General features: G+C 45.1%; 1 protein-coding gene across 1 annotated transcript in view; it reads right to left on the bottom strand.

Moving 5' to 3' along the window:
* The window catches only part of Pard6g (par-6 family cell polarity regulator gamma), a 69,836-nt gene that overhangs the window by 30,227 nt on the left and 20,677 nt on the right, over positions 1-18,932 (bottom strand). The window contains exon 2 of the mRNA XM_028768940.1: positions 7,740-7,962. Within this exon, the coding sequence (XP_028624773.1) occupies positions 7,740-7,962 (223 nt within the window). The remainder of the gene's footprint in view (positions 1-7,739; positions 7,963-18,932) is intronic.

The following is an 18,932-nucleotide window of genomic DNA, read 5'->3' as shown; positions in this document are numbered from 1 at the left end:
ACCTATTGTCTGTGGGCCCTAGTGAGCACCTACTGTGTGCAGGCCCTCATGGAGATTATGGCCCCCAGCATTCCCACATCATGCACACGTCTGCTGGCACCTCTAAGTCGACCATCACCTTATTTCCCTCCTTGACATCTTCCATGACTTTGTGCTCGTCCCAGATGCACCTGTTCTCACTCCACAGTCCATTTTTATGGATACGGGGCACTGCTTCCTCACAAAGCCTCCTGGGCTGGTCTGATGCTGTAGCCTCTTTTGCCCGGCCTTCCTTTACAGCACGCCCCTGCTCACTCTAAGCAGAGCACCTGTCATCTGGAGAAAGCACTGCAGGCCACTCGAGGGCAGGAGCCTTGACCTAACCTTGTACCCTAGGAGGCAGTGGCGTTCTGAGCACAAAGCAGGTGCCTAATAAGAAAAGACGCCCTGTAACTGAGTAGCTAACTGAACCAACCCTCAGAGTTATGGGTGTTAATGGGGAGTGCATGACGAGTCTCCCAGAGCACTGCTGCTGCTGGTGGGATAAACACCTGAACAGGGAGTGGCAGCCCTGTTACTGCGAAAATGACGGCCTGCCTATACACTGGAAGCCTTTTTGTGGAGGGCTCTAGATTTTATGGTAAAAAGTTTGAGCGGGCTGACTTAGGAGCCAACATCTAGGTTGAAGGGGACAAAAGAAGTCTGTGACTTTTGAGAGATCACATTTCCAAAATCTCTGTGCTGAAGCAAATGACCCCAACCAACACCCGTGGTCACTGTTGCAAGCAAGGACCTAGAAATCTCAGTCACCCTGACTAGGCAAAGGCCTGCTGGGAGTGGAGGGAGACATGCAGAATTTTCACTTACTCTGGCCAGTTCAAGCAGTTTCTGCCAAAGCCCACCAACTGGAGCTCACGATCTTTCAGATCATAAGGAGGCAGGGCCATTTGCCTTTCAGAGTAGGGTCCATAGTAGGTCTACTTGGGGACCCCCTTGTACTGTCAAAACTACATGATTAGCTGTGGAGCCCCCACTGGACACCTTTGGATAGCATAGCCTGCATGTCCTTGTGGAGAGGTCTACTACCAGCATGTAGGCCTGCTCCTGCCTAGCCTCTGCTGGCCTCTCAGGGGGCCTCACTCAACCCTCCGTTCTGCAGGCAGCTTCCAAGAATGCATGACAACATGCTTGATTTTCTCCACAGTGCCCACAATGACTGGGCTCACACTGCCCATTTTAATTTAGCAGGTGGCCCCGATCAGCAGATACCTATACTGAGAGAGCTGATGTCACACTTGATGTGCTCACCACAGAACCTAGGAAAGACTAGCAAGCTTTGGGGGAAGGGGTTAAACACTCTAGTTTGCACATCTGAGGTAGGTCACTATGAGACACGATCCCACTGGCAGTATTCTAGTCACTGAGCAGCCTCTTAGTGGTGTGGACAGGGTGCAGGTTTAGCCAGCAGCCAAAAGGATTCCTTACATCTAAGATAGCTAATAGGTCCCATGACAGGACCCTAACTTACTCTGGAAGTAAGGGGGAGAGCCCTCTTAGATGATAGGATTTTTGTTCTGAAACACACACCACATCACTTTGGTTCCAGGGTATCATCACCCTAAATTTATATATAAACCTATTTACTGCCACCCAGTGAGCAATTCTGATGCCAGAGAGAAGAAACAAGATGACACTTGCAGCTTTCCAATACACTGGTCAAGTGACAGAGAACTAATTACGCCATCACGTGAGCTGCTCACATGAGCAGTATCCACACTGCCAGATGACCTGTGACAGGAGGTCAGACTCTACAAACTGACAAAGGTGAGGGAGCATCCGTGGAAATCAATACCAGATGCCAGGGGAGGCAGGATCCCAGGGCTTACAGCAGCCCAGGGATGGCCACCATATGTGTATCCCCAGTCATTCTGGCAGGCCTTAAGACTGGCCTTTGTCATTGTGTCTGAGAGGACAAATTTAAAGACCATGTTTTCATAGGGCATAACTACGTTCCAAGATGCTTCAGATATCATGCTGAAATCCTACTGAGGACAGGAACATGGAATTATACACCTTTGGTAATCTAATTGAATCCAGCAAGAATTTATTTATCCCAAGAGAGAAACTGATAGCTCTATTAAATTGCTCCACATAGCTTAGAATGAAGAAAGACTGGGAAAATCAGCCACGAAGGAGCTGCTGGCATTTATGTTCATCACAACAGGGTGATGCCCATCTACCCACAGCTGCAAAAAGACAAAAATACAGAGCCAGGCCAAGGCCAACTCCAGGGCATGGACACAATGACCTGTTTACTGATAGCACATCCAGCGTCTGGAACAATTTTGCCAAATGCTAAATGTTGTCTTGGGGCAGGGGATTATTCCATGCCACCCCACTTTCTCTACACAAATATATTATAAACAGAAAAGTCTTTAAACAACATTTTATAAAGCATTTCACAGTCGGGTGTATTTTTGACATGTTACACTTAGAAAGCAAGAAGCCAAACTATAAACACACTAGTGTAAGAGAAGCTAAGATGAGAGAGGAAGAAAAGCATTGGTTTAGCAGGCGTGAAAACGTCACCATGTGCACATCAGGTCCCTGCTGGGGCTGCTGGAGAATGTGCTAATCATAGACAAGCTAGCCAGGAAGGACACAAGGACACAAGGCAGACAAGCTGAGGCCTATGGGGTGGCTGAGTGGGCTCCCAGACAGCTCTGTTCCTCTGGGTGGTGGGTGTCTCTGGTGTGTGGCTTTTCACAAGCTGCCTCAGCACATTCTCCCCACGCCTACTCTGAGCCAGGGCTGCAGGCCTGTTGTTTTCTCCATGTTCCCACGGTAGTGAGAGGCCTTTTTGGCCTTTTAAAAAAGCAAAACACAACAAAACAAAACCAACATTAAAAAAGACAGAGAAAGGAAGTCTCCCAAATGTGCACAGGTTTCTGGGAACCACGGCAGTACCGATGTCCAGTGGAGAGTTGAGAGCCAGTCCCACGCCTGTCCCTGTATGCACCAGGGCAGGACAACACTGCAGGGTCAGAGCAGCAGAGTGTGCCTTAGAAGCAGCACTAGGCAGCCTCTGAGGACAGAGTAACTCGGGGAGCTCTGGCTACCAAGAGCCAACACTAAGAATCCAGGAGAAACACTGTCAGTAGTGTTCTTATGCTTTATACTTAAAAATGAAATACAACTCAGTTAAACGAAAGACAAATGCAACCTCACACATTTCTGATACATCTAAGTATTTGCAATTAATTGTGCTTTGTTCATTCTAAGAACCCAAAATGCCCAGAACAGCTTAGAACCACAGGCTTAGGTGCAACGTACATGTTTATGTTAGGAATCCCGCAGCAGCCCACCTTGCCCAGGGCAGGGCCTGGAGTAGACAAGACCATGGGCGTCACTGGTGCTTGAAGGACTTACTTGATGAATGAGTGGTAACAATGTTAGTGTTTGGACTTCCTGTTTATTCTGCTAAAAATATGAGACACAGTGAGTATCCCTCCTGGCCTCAGCTCTCTGTTCTCTCCCTAGAAGCCGCTCCCAAGTGTTCCTGTACCCCCTAGAGAGGGTAGGAGGGAAAGGCAGGCAAAAAGAAATGAGCCACTGAGACTCACCCCAGCTGCAACCTAGGCACGCAAGCCATGCATTCTGACCACTCTGCTCTGGGCCTGCTGCGGACAGAATATCAATGTGAAGAACAGGATGAAAGCTGTTAGTTACCAAAAGGAAAGCGCCAGGGTTTCTAAGAGGTGCCCTAGGAAGATGGTGGCCCAAGTCAACAAGCTTCAAAGAAAGAAGTCTGAAAGAAGACTTTAGCCAAAGGCCTGCCGTACACTCTTCCTAAGCCTCCATGAACAGAAAGTCTTCAAGAAAACATCCCTGACCAGGACCCAGTCAGACAAAAGGCAGGTGGCTCCTGGCTGATTGTCTGAGGTCCAGGTGCAGCCTTCTCTCTAAGTGGGGACCCTGGAGCTGTATGAACCAGAAGCTCTGCCACAGGAATGCTTGTGAACACTTTCTCCGAAGAATGTCAAATATTTTTCCTGGACAGGCTCACACTTGGGACCCACTCCTACCTGGGTCTAGATCACACCAGGTCATAGCTGACAGTGGACACAGCTTGCACCTGAAGCACGGCTCACACCCAGGCACAGCTCATATCTGAGGCATGGGTCACAGCTGGGCTCAGCACACACCCGAAGAAACACCCAGGAGGTTTCTGACTATCAGGGAAAACTTTCAAACAAATATGTTAATTATTAAGTCATATTCCAGGCAGGATGACCCACGTTTAAAGATGAGAGTTTCTGGTATCTCCATGATGCCACCCCTTGGGGAAAAAGAAGGCAAAGTGTTCACACACAGTAAGGACGGTGAATTCTGGAAATAAAGGCTGGGAAAAATCCTGGGACCCTTGTTAAAGGCTGTATCTTAGACCAGAAGAACACTTTGTGATTATTTGTGACTACTGTCGGCAGGTAACTCTGGTACCCGGCCTGTGCTGCACTCATGTGCTGTGCATGAGACTATGAAAGTGTACACTTTCGTATTCACAGAGATCTCAAATTCTGTGATGTGCATGCGTGGCTTATGAACTTGCTAGTGTGGGTGTGTGCAGGTGCACACTCACATTTATTACGCTCAGGCCAGAGGCTGACACTGTGTGTCTGTCCTTGATTACTCTCTACCTTTATGTTTCCGAACCAGGTCTCTCACGGAACCCAAAGCGCATCGACTGAGCTAGGCTGGCTGCCCTGGCTGCCCTTCAGGGATCCGCCTTGGGTCGGCTGGATGTTTGGTTTGATTGTTTGGTTCAATTGATAAACTGAAGTGATCTGAGATGAGGAAACCTCAGGGAGAAAATGTCCACACCTGACAGGCCTGGAGGCAAGCCTGTGGTACATTTTCTTAATTAGTGATTGGTGTGGAGAAGCCAGCCCATGGTGAAACGTGTCATCACTGGGCAGGTGGTCCTGGGGTATATAATAAAGCAAACTGAGAAAGTCATGAGGAACAAGCCAGGAAGTAGCACGCTCCCCTAGTCCTAGTCTCTGCGTCAGCTCCTTCCAGTCCCTGCCTTTGCTTCGGCTCCTGTCCTGAATTCCCTCAGTGATGGACTGGGCTGTGGAACCCTGAGCTGAAAGCCCCCACATTGCTCTTGGTCATAATGTTTTATCTCAGCAACAGAAACCTAAGGCACGCCTGTCTCTGCCCAACCCCAGCAGTGGGATGTCACAGGCACATTGCCAGACCTGATCTTTTTCACAGGTGCCAGAAGTCCGAACTCAAGACCTAACACTTGTGTGGCCTGCAGGCACTTCACTGCCTGACGTGCCTTTCTAGCCTGAATGAACTTACTGGCTCTATGGAGTTCCTCATCCTGGACTTTTCACATAGACCAAACTCTCATTGCTCAGGGTCCTTTCTTTCTGGAAAGTCACTACGAACAATATGAGTTAGTAAAGCCAGAGTCATGATCCCTGGAGAAGGAAATGCCCGTCTATCACGAGACTCCAGTCATGATGCTTTCAACAACCAGCTAGCAAATCACCTTAATTCTGTGACTGACCTCGCGGTCAGTGGGGCTGAATGACACTTCTGTAACACGACATCTCCACGAGGCAGGCCACCACACCCTGAGCTGAGAACATTAGATGGCACTCAGGCCTTAGCTCCAGACCACTGTACAGAGTGAAATCACCAACAGAAAGAAATCAAAACAAAAATGACAACGGTGTCAGTGGACAGAGTGTGTGAGAGACGGAGGCTGGCAAGAACTAAGATGGCACAAGGCGCTTCACTCTAAGTCCTCAGCCAGGAACGGATGTATTAAGTGCGTATTCTCCAGGGACCAGAAAACCACTGTAAGCATTGACTTAGGGCCACAAGTAAATATTAGCAAACAATGTTCTCAACGACAGATCCCTTCCGTATCAAGAGCATGACATCTGGCCCTGGGTCCCAGCTTAGTTCCCTCAGCATACCTTTTGTGATATCCACAGCCACGAGGTGGTGCTTAGCAGGCCATGCATACTTGGCCTTCTGCTCACTGGGAGGTGGATTCTTGGGTTTTGTTCATTCTTGGGCTGTTGTGAATGGTCCCGTGTGCAAGTCTTTATGTGGATGTTTACCCCCACACAGGCTCTGCTGGTGGTTTTAGTTGAAAGGGACACTCATTTTTCATTTTATTGTTATAACCTTGTGTGTCTTGAGGGAAGCAACTATTGTAAGAGGCAGACTGAATGTTTTGGGCACAGTTGGGGGCTACGTACATTTATGAAGATGGTAATATAGTTTCTTCCTAAAAGCCAGTGTCAGTCAGGGCTGGAAAGACGGTTCCCATTTTAGAGCATCTACTGATCTACTGCCCTTGGAGAGGATTTGAGTTTGGCTCCCAGCACCCACACTGGGCTGCTCACAACCACTGTAAGTCCAGCTGCAGGGGGTGTGACACCCTCTTCTGGCCTCCATGGGCACTCCCATGTGTCAAATAGAAGTGCACAGGAGTGAGCGTGTGTGTGTCACACACACACACACACACACACACTACAGGAAGTGACATGGGCATCACTGGATGGGGCTGTGGTGGCACCATAGGGAGGACACAATAATAACTGGCCTCTCTAGACCAATGGACACTTGATCTTCATGGTTATGGGCCAGCAAGTCTGTCCTGAAGATAAAGGTGTCTAGCTGTCCACAGATGTACAGATACCTAGAGCCTTCCCCCACACACAGTTACCCCAGTAGGAACCCCGTAAGGAGGGTGAAAGGAAGGCAGGCCCTAAGCAATCCAGAGGTGTGATGAGGGGCCAGGATGGTGCATGGGCCCAGCCAAGAGTTCGCAGATATGGGAATCTGACAGCAATCCAGGAAGCAGATGTTACTTTCCCACCTCAGGAAGGATGGTGGAGCCCATGAGAAGGACCTGAGGTCATCTGACAGATGGGTGCCATGCTTGGGAGTGTCATGCTGATCCTCAGAGCAGAGGAAGAATAATGAGGAGGAAAAGGAAATAATACTGACAGGGTGCTGGGCCTCCACACGCCTCAACTGTGGGCGAGGCTGATGCAGCATCACCTGGAATACGTAGACCTGAGCTCGCACCCACTCCAGGTTCAGCAGCTCCATGCTGAGGGGCATGCCTTACTCAAGATAGCCTCTGCTGGTACCTCAGAGTCCCCACTCCACAGGCAGGGTGAGTTCATAGGAGGCCAGGCTGCCCCACCCCACCCACCTTCAATCACCAACCTACCTAGGTTGTCAGTCATTTGTTTCAATACAAAACAGCATTTGCTTACAATGCTAGGATTTTAGAGGTTAAAGTTAACCAAAGGTATAATTTAAAGTTACTATTTTCCCTAGTCTCACAGAGATGTGAAAAGTACATACTTTCTAGGGTCCTCAAGTTGAGTTCTTAGGAAGACAAATGCCTCTTTGTTACTGAATTCACTTGCCTCTAGTTAAAATACCAAAAATATCAGCATTATTTATTCTTCATAAAAGACAAAGTATTTGTGTTACTCTTCTTACATCTTTAAAGGGCAGAGGTCAAGGCTATTTAAGGTGAAAAAGGCAGTGTGTAGCTACTTTTAAGACCTTTCAACAAATTAGTATTGACCTGAAAATTAATTTTAAAGCCTACTACTATTGGCCAGAAAACTGAATCTCAGAGCTCCATACCAATAGTTAAAAGCTCCATTTTTTCTCAAGTGATTGCTACGGGTGCAGAGTGCACAGCTTCCCCATACCTCGCTTCTGGATGAAGACTCGAAGCAAGGGGTTTGCACTTGAGACCGCCTTGCAGAAGTTGTCGTCATTGTTGATGGGCAGCAGGTCCCCGTGCACATCAGCATAGCCGATGGTCACTTCGGTGTTAGAGATGTGATGGGTGTGCACCACCAGCTGGTAGAAATCTTCAAACTTCCCAGGCTTGTGGCGGTCCAAGGAGAACCTTCGGAACTCAGCGCCAAACTACAAGGCAAGAGACGAGAGGAGTGAATTCAGGGAAGAGACGGTGAGAAGAAGGCACACTGTGCTCATGGAACAACAAGGTAACCAAGTCCCCAGGAGGCCATGGGCAGCCCCACGCTGCAGTCTTGGGCCTGAACAAGTTGAATTCTATTTAAAATACATAAAGTATATTTCTAATTTTTGTTTTAAAGTTTTAGGTTTCCAGATGGTTTTTAAAAAAATATCCCCTTTGTTTTGATTAATCGTCCCCATGTTTCCTACCCCTCCCTGCTTAAACCTTTCCACTCACAGAATTGACTTTCATATTATTACCTATGTACTACTTACTATCTTCCTTTAAGTACCAAACCATGGCCTCTTGTTAGTTTTCTGGCGTCTTTAGTAACTCAAAGTAAAAAGAAGTAAGGATCCACACACAAGAGACAAGATAAAGATGGTGTGCAGGCTACTGGAAGGAAAAGGCACTAACTGGGAACCAACCTGCCACACAAATGTGACCACTTGTGTAATCATGCACTTCTGTTAGGGTGTGACCAACTGCTTTTGATTTAATGCCCACACCATAGGAGGGAATCCACACTGGGTACTAAAGCCTGGTCAAAAACCCATGGCAGGGTAAATAAAAAGCCACGGGGGGATTGAACATTGCTATTTAGCCAAACTGACAACACAGAGAGCACCCTTCTAAATATTTATGTTTATAACCACAAATGCTACTCTAAGCCTTAACCAGAGAGGGTTCTCTCTCCAGTGAGTTGTGGTGAATGAAGAAGTCATGACCACAGTTGCACACAGGGTTGAGAATAAGCGACTTATCAGTGCTTAGCCCTAAACAATGCATTTGTACAAAAGCTTGGATAGAGCACTGTGGAAAGTGGGCAGAAGGAATGGAATTGCTGGAAGAAGGCAAAGGACTGTGGAGCGCCCTCTCTGGCTAACACATGGGCACGAACTCATAGTGCAGTCGTGAACTCATAGTGGTTGTAGATGCCTGCCCTGGGTCTGCATGGGAATGGCCTTTCAGCAGTCAAAGATGAAGGAGGCGCTCAGCGGGCCTCACCCATCACTGATGAACTATTTGCTATACACAGATCCAGGGAGACGGGGAGTCATTGCCTTCAGTTGTGGACCCAACGGTGACCCCGGCAGGCTTCAATAGACAGTTCTAATCAAAGGCTAACACAGATGACCCTGATTGGAACTAAATGGGTCACAAGACAAACCCAAAAGTCACCAATCTTAGAAGAGGACTGGCAGGGAGGAGGGAGAAGCATGCCACATGATGGGGATGGGAGAGGTAAGAGGTGAGTGGGGGAGGAGCAGTCAGAATCAGAATGTACTATATACAGCTACGAAACTGTAACAACAACAAAAATATCTTTGGAAAGTTAGAAAGGAATAAAAGGGGAAGATAAAAAAGAAGCAGCTGTCTTTCCAAGGAGCAGTAAGCTCCCACCTCTGCACAGTAACTGGTGGCTCCACACACGCAAGGGCTCCAGGATTATCTGATTTTCTGCAGACCCTGGCCCTGACCTGGTTGCCTGTGGAGCTGCTCCCAGAGCTGACATTTACCTCCAGAAGACCCCAGTCCACAGCCTATGGGTCACCTCTTGAGGTCTGCAAGGAAATTGCCACTGTCAGTCTGACTTGAGAGTCTTAGCTCAGACTAGACTTCAGCATAATTAAGAGGAAAACAACGGGGCTGGAAAGTACACAGGGTTAAATGTTGACTGTTACACGAGAATTGCCATTACAGCATCTGGACATAATTATACTGGTCAAGTCATCTCAAGTCACTGGAGTTTATGTCAGAAATCACCTACCCTGTTCTCAGGTTTGGGGCTGTATCCCAGGAATTTGTGTTTTTAACAAAGCTTCCCAGAAGTAACCAATGTTAAGTGTCTGGGGCCACATACAGAGGACCAGTGGCTTAAGGAAAATAACTTCCAGAGATCTGTGTGAAGACCCACTTGCCCGAGAAGCAACTGCTGTTCCCACTTCTTGCAGGTCACACAAAGCCATGCCAAGCCTCTTACCTACCTCCTCTGCCCAGAACCCATAACAAAGGAACAATTCAAAATGTTGGCAAAACTCTACATTCAGTGACAAGTCTACTGTCCCCGCCCATACACACAGTAGGGGAAGAAGTATGGCCCAAGAATTAGTGTCTGGCTAGTGGCATTTATGCATGGCTAATGCTCGGGAAAGGGCTCTGGTCTGTCTCTGCCGCTGTCAGAGGTTCAGATCTATCACCCTGGCTCCCATTACTCAGATAAGTATGGCATTTCTTCTCCGCAATTAACAAAGGCATGATGCCCATCAGCGGGCAGTGGGCAGAGCACACCGGTCTTCATTCAGTGGGGTTAGAAACCTCTAAGATACACAAGATAAAGCCTACAGTCCAAGTTCTTTTTTTTTTTTTTTTTTTTGGTTTTTCGAGACAGGGTTTCTCTGTGTACCCCGGGCTGTCCTGGAACTCACACTATAGACCAGGCTGGCCTCGAACTCAGAAATCCGCCTGCCTCTGCCTCCCAAGTGCTGGGATTAAAGGCATGCGCCACCACCACCCGGCCTTTTTTTTTCTTTTGGAACAGTCCAAGTTCTATATGATTCCTTCCCAACGTAGGCAGCCAATCAAACCATAACACATTTACTTCATAAGCAGGCAGTCTTCATGATTCCCATCTGCTGCTGACTTCTGCTGAGTCTATGACACACCCCTTTCTTCTCACGGAAGACATGAAAGACGGTAATGGTGAGTAATGAAACCCCAGGAGCATTTCTCTCCCTGCTTGTTTGGGTCTCCTCAGCAGGATGTGTCACTGTACACTCACCTGAGGAACTCCCTTCCGTCCATTCTCACAGCACCCTGCACTGTGGACTCAGCACCCAGAAGTTCCCAAACTCAATACCCAGGTTCCCCAGTAAGGTTCCCACTTCAGTTTCACCTGGCAACTAGCCGGCACACAGCTCGACCTTTTTTTCACTATTTGAACAATTTTCCTAAAAAACGTGTACCTTCCTGTAGCAATTTGAGAAGACAAAAGAATTCAGACTTTTCTTGAGGTGAGAAAAGTCCGGTTTGCGTTTGACCATGTGACTGGCTTGCTGCTCAATCAGAGAGCGGGTTGTGCTTAATGTTAGATGCTGTTCACATCTCCAACAGAAATGTGAGAAACACATTTTATCTAGAAATTAATTTTCTTTATTTTCTACTTAACATCAGAGTAAACAAGGGGCCTCTGAATGAAGATTTAGTAGGTGCAACTCATCCATGCCATAGGATTCTGGATAATGCCACGAATTTTTCTACCTTCCAAAAACTGAAAAGCCACGTGACTCTAATGACCAGATAATGCACCTTACCTGTCAAGTGTTTACTTTCACCAGAACCAGAAACCGTTCATATTGAACTCGTAGCAAACAGATGACTGAAATGGTTCTCATGGTTGAGATATTCTTGCCGCGTGGCCTAGGGAGAGGTCAAAGAGGCCTCTCCTCACCCGCTCGCCTGGGAGCCTCACTACACCTGGCTCTGGGTTCACTGACAGAGCATTTGATGTGTGTGAGCAAAGCTCATGCTGGTGTTGACATCTATAGCAGTAAAGAGCAGACAAAGAAGACATTTTCCTGAACACTGAGCAATAAGTACCTTTCATCAGATGAAGGATTTGTAAGATGCTTATTCCGGATGACCTACAGTTATCTTCCAACATCCGTACCTGTACTTCAACCATAATTTGTTATAACAATGTAATAATTCAAAGAATTTTAAAAGATAAATTCTATAATACACATCAGCCATTTTTGTTTTTATTTTATAATAACTCCATGTTTAAAAAATATATATATTAAAATTTTATATTAAAATATAAAATATGTATATGATGTATCTTGATCACATCAGGCCTAGACCTTCCCTCCCACTCCTCCAGCCTCACTCCTAGTCCCCACCCCCTTGTGTCCCCTTCTTTCTGCATGGTTGCTGCGTGCACATGTGTATCCAGTGAACACAGACAACCTATCAGCAGCCATTCTCTTGATATTTGCCACTGTTTTGTTTGGCTTTGATTTGTTTGCTTGCTTTGGGGACAGGGTCTTGCTATATAGATTAGTTTGAACTCAGTTCTTGATTTTCTTGCCTCAGCCTGGTGAGAGGTAATTACAGAAGTCCTACACCATAGCTTGTTCATTTTAGTCATTTATACATCTCAGGGGTGATCATTACAACACATCCAAAATATGCCTGTGTTCCTCTCACACTGGTGTGTGTCTGTCTGCCTGTCTGTCTGCCTGCCTGCCTGTCTGTCTGTCTGTCTGTCTATGTTGCCTAAGCTGGTCTTGAACTCTCAGACTTAAGAAATTTTCCTACCTCAGCCTCCTGAGTGATGAGACTACAAGTGTGTTCCAGTGTTCCTACCTCTGGAGCTCTTCCCATTTGACAAACTGAAAATACCACTAGCAACAATTTAGGAGTGATTTTTTTTTAACAGAGATTTTATAGCCATATGAAAAATATTTCAATTTAAACTTATCTAAATTTTTTATTACAAAGAAGAATGGCAGATAATCAAGCATAGATTAGTAGAACGGGAGTATAGAAGAAAAATCTCTTGGGATAATAATAGATAAGAGAAATCAAAGAGAAAAGGAATTTTGTAAATTTTCTGATAGCAAAGATTGTGTTTATTCTATTTTAAATTTTTTTTTTTTTTTTTTTTTTTGGTTTTTCGAGACAGGGTCTCTCTGTGTAGCCCTGGCTGTCCTGGAACTCACTCTGTAGACCAGGCTGGCCTCGAACTCAGAAATCCGCCTGCCTCTGCCTCCCAAGTGCTGGGATTAAAGGCATGCGCCACCACCACCCGGCCTATTTTAAAATGTTTAATGAAAATATCAAGCCACTCTATTCAGAATTCACTCTCTACATTGAAAAGTTCAGCAGGGCATGGTGATATGCACACAGTGAGTATATAGGAAAGGGGGAAAGCGCCTCTTTCCCATCAGCACTCAATTCAGACAGCTGACTCCTTTCCCCTGGAGGAATTAATTCTAGGCACAAGGAAAGACGCTGATATAGCCTGGTGAAGGCCACCTTCCCGGAAGTGCACTTACCAAAGAAAGGAGCAACCAGCCTGAGTCATCTTCCAGTGGCCACAGCTCATTTGTGTCCTGAACCATCAGCACATGATAGATAGACAGGACCACTTCTCATACGTTTAAACCCAAGTGCTTATAATAACACAAACTGTTTGTTTTTGAAGAGTGCTAGGGAATCTATTATTATAAAACTGTCAAATGAGAGAAGTATTTTTTTTTTTTTTTTGGTTTTTCGAGACAGGGTTTCTCTGCATAGTCCTGGCTGTCCTGGAACTCACTCTGTAGACCAGGCTGGCCTCGAACTCAGAAATCCGCCTGTCTCTGCCTCCCAAGTGCTGGGATTAAAGGCGTGCGCCACCACCGCCCGGCGAGAGAAGTATTTTTTAAAGGAAGAATACTTGTCACTGGGAAATTCACAGGTGTGTAACTCCTTAGTTTCCACAACTTTCAGCAAAATAAATTGTCATCCCACTATTTTGATAATACTGACACACTCTATTGGTATCCTCGGTCTTTATGTCTGTCAGAGGACAGTAAACACTGACGAAGGCTGTTAGCTTCACCTTTTAAAGCTTAAAGAGAAACTAATCGAAATACAAAATTCTTAGACCAGTAAGCAAAAGTACATTATCCTCAGCTGGGGATGGTGGCTCACACCTGGGATCCTATCACTCAGGAGAGTGGGGCAGGAGGATCACCACAAGTTCCAGGACAGCCTGGGCTACACAGAAGGACCCTGTCTCAAAAAAAGGGTAGTCACCTAAAAGTGAACCTCATTTTGATTCCCCTTAGCATATATTCAATATGTATAATAATATAGATCATCTCAACTAATCTACTGTCGGTCATTTATCTCTCCCCTCCTACCTCTCATCCCCTCCCCTCCCCCATCTCTTTTTTTTTTTTTTTTACAATTTATTTATTTTACTTATGAGTACACTGTAGCTGTCTTCAGACACACCAGAAGAGGGCATCAGATCTCATTACAGATGGTTGTGAGCCACCATGTGGTTGCTGGGATTTGAACTCAGAACCTCTGGAAGAGCAGTCAGTGCTCTTAACCATTGAGCCATCTCTCCAGCCCCCCTCCCCCATCTCTTGAAATGAAGAGCTTCCAGCTCAGTGGGAGGTCCTGTCTCAAGACAATAAGCCAGACAGTGATAAAGGTAGACATTCTCCTGCCTCAGCCTCCAGATGTATGCTCCCCCTCAACCATGCATACTTACAAACATACCACACATATACTAAAAGAGTTACAAGAAAACATATACTCACACGGAGATTGATTAAAATATATCATACCAAAACTTACAGAATATAGTAGCAGCACACACAGGGACATGTATAGGTCTAAAAACCTAAGAAGAAATGCATTAACCTAAACATGTGTCACTGGAAACTAAACAACAACAACAAAAGTGCAAGTGTAAACCCAAGCCAGCAGAAAAAAATGGACTGGTAGGGAAACAGAGAGAGAGAGGAGAGAGAGGAGAGAGAGAGAGAGGAGAGAGAGAGAGAGGAGAGAGAGAGAGAGAGAGAGGGAGAGAGAGAGAGAGAGAGAGAGGGAGAGAGAGAGAGAGAGAGAGAAGAAAACAGAAAGTTGGGTCTTTGAAACGATCAACAAAATAAGCACATCTTTAAGTAGGGAAAAAAATCCAATTATTCAAATTGTGAAGGGAAGGGGGCCTATTACTGTGGATCTTTAGGAATGAGGAATTACGAGTCTCCCAGTAGCAATGGCCACTGGGATAAGGAACCTGGATCTCTGCGAGAGATATCTGATTCTAGGACGAGGCTCAGGAAACATGTGAGATTGAGTCTGACCATTGCGTAACAGCAGAAAGCCAGGAAGCCAAACAAGCCCCACAAACATGGAGCCTGCTGAAAGAGACAGGAACCAACCGGGAAATGTGCCAGTGGCCAAGCTGGGACAATCTGAGCAAGAAAACAAAATAGCACAAAATAAACATCCATGAGTCCACACTGATGTAAACAGATGCCAGAGTAAACACTTGGTAGACAGAGCTTCCATGAAGGAGAATACTAAAGAAGTTATCTGAATACGAATGTGCAGGACTCTATCTTTTCACACATGGGCTATGAGTGAGGGCTTTGCTCCCTGAGTACAGTATGGAAGGGCAGGGGAGTGATCTCACAGTGGGGTATCTGGACACACTTCTCTCCTTGGAGGTCAGGATTAGCATCAACAATGGCAAGTCACAGTGGCCAGCATGGACGCTTGGTATGATGGATAGAAACGGCACACTGCCATTGTGGTTTTCCCTTTCAGAGTCAGATTCCGAGTCTAATGATGAAAAGCTCAACAAACAACAAAATCCCCAGCAAGGGACACTCTGTAAAACACTGATCCATGGTCCTCAAAAGCAAAAGGCCATCAAAACCAAGGACAGTCTGAGGAGTTACCACAATCAGAAGGAGGCATCACAAATGAGTGGAAGGCCTTCTCCTGGATAAGATTTTGGAACATTGGGTTAGAAAGAACAGCAGGGGAAAACTAAACCTGAATAAAGTATGGGCACAGTCAATTATGATGTTTCCACATTGGCTCATTCATTACAAAGCTATCCCACTGTAACATTGCACGTCCCAGACTAAGGAGACGAGTGTGGGCTGCATGAGAGTCCCCCGATCCTCACTGCAACTTTTCTGTACATTTAAAACTGTTCTAAAATGATTTAAAACAGTTTAAATATTAGTCTACCAAGTAACAGGTCTCCTTGTGGCCATTTCCCCTCTCCTTTGTTTTGGTCAACCCTCTCTTGTTCCCCACACCCACGTTCCTCCCTTGCGTGCCCCCTCTCCCCTTAGAGCCCACCTTTTCAGTTTCATGCCACGTGAGATGTTACCTTCTTGACACCCTCCTGACACCACACCCCCATCCTATCTCATGCTTCCTTTTCTAAGGTCTCACAGATGGAACTGAAATATTATATATGAAGTAACCCTGGCTCAGAAGGAAAAAAAAATCCCACGTTTTCTCTCACATGTAGACCTTAGCTTCTAATTTTTATGTGTGTGTAATTATGTGAGCTTGAATGTGGGCATAGTTCATCAACCTGAAATAAATTTTTAAGAAAAGATGATGCATGAATCCTATGAGTGGCCATATTCTGAATATTGGATACTTTAGATGGTATAGACAGATCCTAAGGAAGACACAAACTATAAGAACTTATTTAAAAGGAAAGAGAAAAAAAGAAAAAAAAAGGAAAAAGAAGGAAAGAGAAACTCTGAAAAACAAGGGTATTGAATTAATTTCTAGGATGCCCTCAAGGATGATTCCAGGCCTAATTTAGCCTTCTTCACTCATGAATTCTACCAAATGTCCATAGAATTTATAGCAATCTTTCATACTCTGTTATTCTAACAGGCCAATTTTGCCCTGATACCAACACCAAAAAAAGGCATGAGAATAAATTTTCAGCTCAAAAGCCTTCATGAAGAGGACAAAAATTGCTGGGCAGTGGTGGCACACGCCTTTAATCCCAGCACTTGGAAGGCAGAGGCAGGTGGATTTCTGAGTTTGAGGCCAGCCTGGTCTACAGAGTGAGTTCCAGGACAGCCAGGGCTACACAGAGAAACCCTGTCTTGAAAAACCAAAAAAAAGAAGAGGACAAAAATTCATCAAAAATACCAGGAATCTATAATCATTAACATACAAAAAACAACTATACAACCAGAGCCACCAAGGTGAACTACAGGCAAGCTAAGTTGTGGTCACATCTGAAAACAAGTTATTGTAGTACCCAACATTAAAGGCCAAAAGCAACACAATCATCACAACACCAAAAACAAGTCAAAGGAGACTCAGCAAACTAGAACCACCCCAGCTAACACTGTACTTGACGGCTTAAGGCAGACTAGTCTGCCCCAGAATTAAGAAGAAATCAAGAATGTTCACTTTCACACTTGAGCACAGGCGAGGAGGCGAGGAGGATGTTCTAACATTCTATTCATAGAAAGAATTTATCTGGAATTCCCTAGAGCTGATGAATGAGTGCAGCACAGTTTAAAGACATAGCATCACTACCCAAAACAGATTTTATTTTTAAAGCATAGCAGTGAACAACCAATCTAGAAACAAAGTAGAAAAACAATTCTACTAATAACAAAATGAAGGGATATAATATTTCGGAATAAAGTAAACAAAAGACACGGAAACTCAGAATATTGTTGAAAAATTAAAGAAGATACAAGTGGATGAAGGTATTCTATGTTCATGGACTACAGAACTTGTCTTTACAATGGAAATGCTCCCTGAGTTGTTCTACAGATTCAAAGGAAGCCCATCAAAATCAGCTGCCTTTGGGAGGGTAACTGCCAAGTTGGTCCTGAAAGTACTCGGACATGTGGAAGACACAAAATATCCAGAAGAATCAAGCTTGAAAAGAAGAACAGGAGAACTCACACTTCGTAATTTCAAGCTTGCTAGTCTGGTGCTGATACACTGTGGTGATTAATCATGTCAATTGTATTGGATTGAGAAGTACCTAGGACAATGGGTTCTCAACCTTCCTAAGGCCATGGCCCTTTAATAAAGTTTCTCGTGTTGTGGTAACCCCCACAAACCATAACATTATTTTCATTGCTATTTCATAACTGTAATGTAGCTACTGTTATGAATCATAATGTAAATATCTGATATGCAGGATATCTGATATGTGACCCCTGTGAAAGGTCATTTGACCCCCAAATGGGTTGCGACCCCACAGGTTTCAAGGTTTCGAACCACTGACCTAGGAGATTGCTAAATCACATTTTTGGGTGTGTCCAGAGACATGTAACTTGGAGGGGAAGCCCGGCCTTGGTATGAGTGCGACCATCCCATGAGCTGGGGTACAGATATGATAGGAATAAAGAATCCACTAGAACAGGCATGCACTCTCTCTTGTTTTGGGGGCCATGGTGTGAACCACTCTTTCCTGCCATGGTCTATACCCATGGTGGACTGAGGCAATGCACTAAAGGAAACCTTCAGCTGCTCCTGCAGGCCTTTTATCTCTGTGACCCAAATTCTGACTAACACATATATGATCAATGGAACAGAATCAACACAAATACATGGAATAAAACACTTGATTTGTGACCAGCTGATCTCCGTTAAGAATATCGAGACAATCCTCTGAGAGAAGAAACAATCTTTTCAACAACTAGTGTTAGGATAACCAAATACCTATTTGAGAACAACAGACTCCTAGGTTACACCTCACACGAAGATTGATTCAGGGCTGACAGTGATGGCTCATGCCTTTAATTCCAGGACTCAGGAGGCAGGTGGATCTCTGTGAGTTTGAGCTAGTTCTAGGACAGCCAGGGCTACACAAAGAAACCCTGACTTTAAGGGAAAAAAAAAAAGGGGTTCCGACTGGATCATGGAGTAAATCTGAGAGCTGGTATTTCAAAAAGTCTTAAAATACATAGAGTTAAATTTTTATTACTTGGGTTAGGCAATTATTACTTAGATATGATACTCATGGCATAAACATTAAAAGAAAATACTAGGCAAACTGGATTTCATTAAAATTTAAAAGTTCTGTGCATTGAAAGATACTATCAAGAAAGTAGAAAGGTTATTTATAGAATGGGAAAAATATCTTCAAGTTAAACACCTGATTAGGAAACTGCATCAAGATTTTATAAAGAGCTTTAAAAACTCAACAATAGGCTGCCAGATATAGAGGTTCATGCACTTGGCAAGATAGTGCATGACAGACAGATCTCTACGAGTTCAAAGCCAGCCTGGTCTACATAGAGAGCTCCAGGCCAGGGCCACATAGAAAGAGCCTGTCTCAAACAAAACAAAACAAAACAAAACAAAACAAAACAAAACAAAACAAAACAAAACAAAACAA

Source organism: Grammomys surdaster, unplaced genomic scaffold (genome assembly GCF_004785775.1).
Source record: "Grammomys surdaster isolate TR1022 unplaced genomic scaffold, NIH_TR_1.0 189, whole genome shotgun sequence".
Classification (NCBI taxonomy): domain Eukaryota; kingdom Metazoa; phylum Chordata; class Mammalia; order Rodentia; family Muridae; genus Grammomys; species Grammomys surdaster.
Note: the sequence above shows the minus strand (reverse complement) of the source record. Positions and strands in the feature narration are given on the sequence as shown.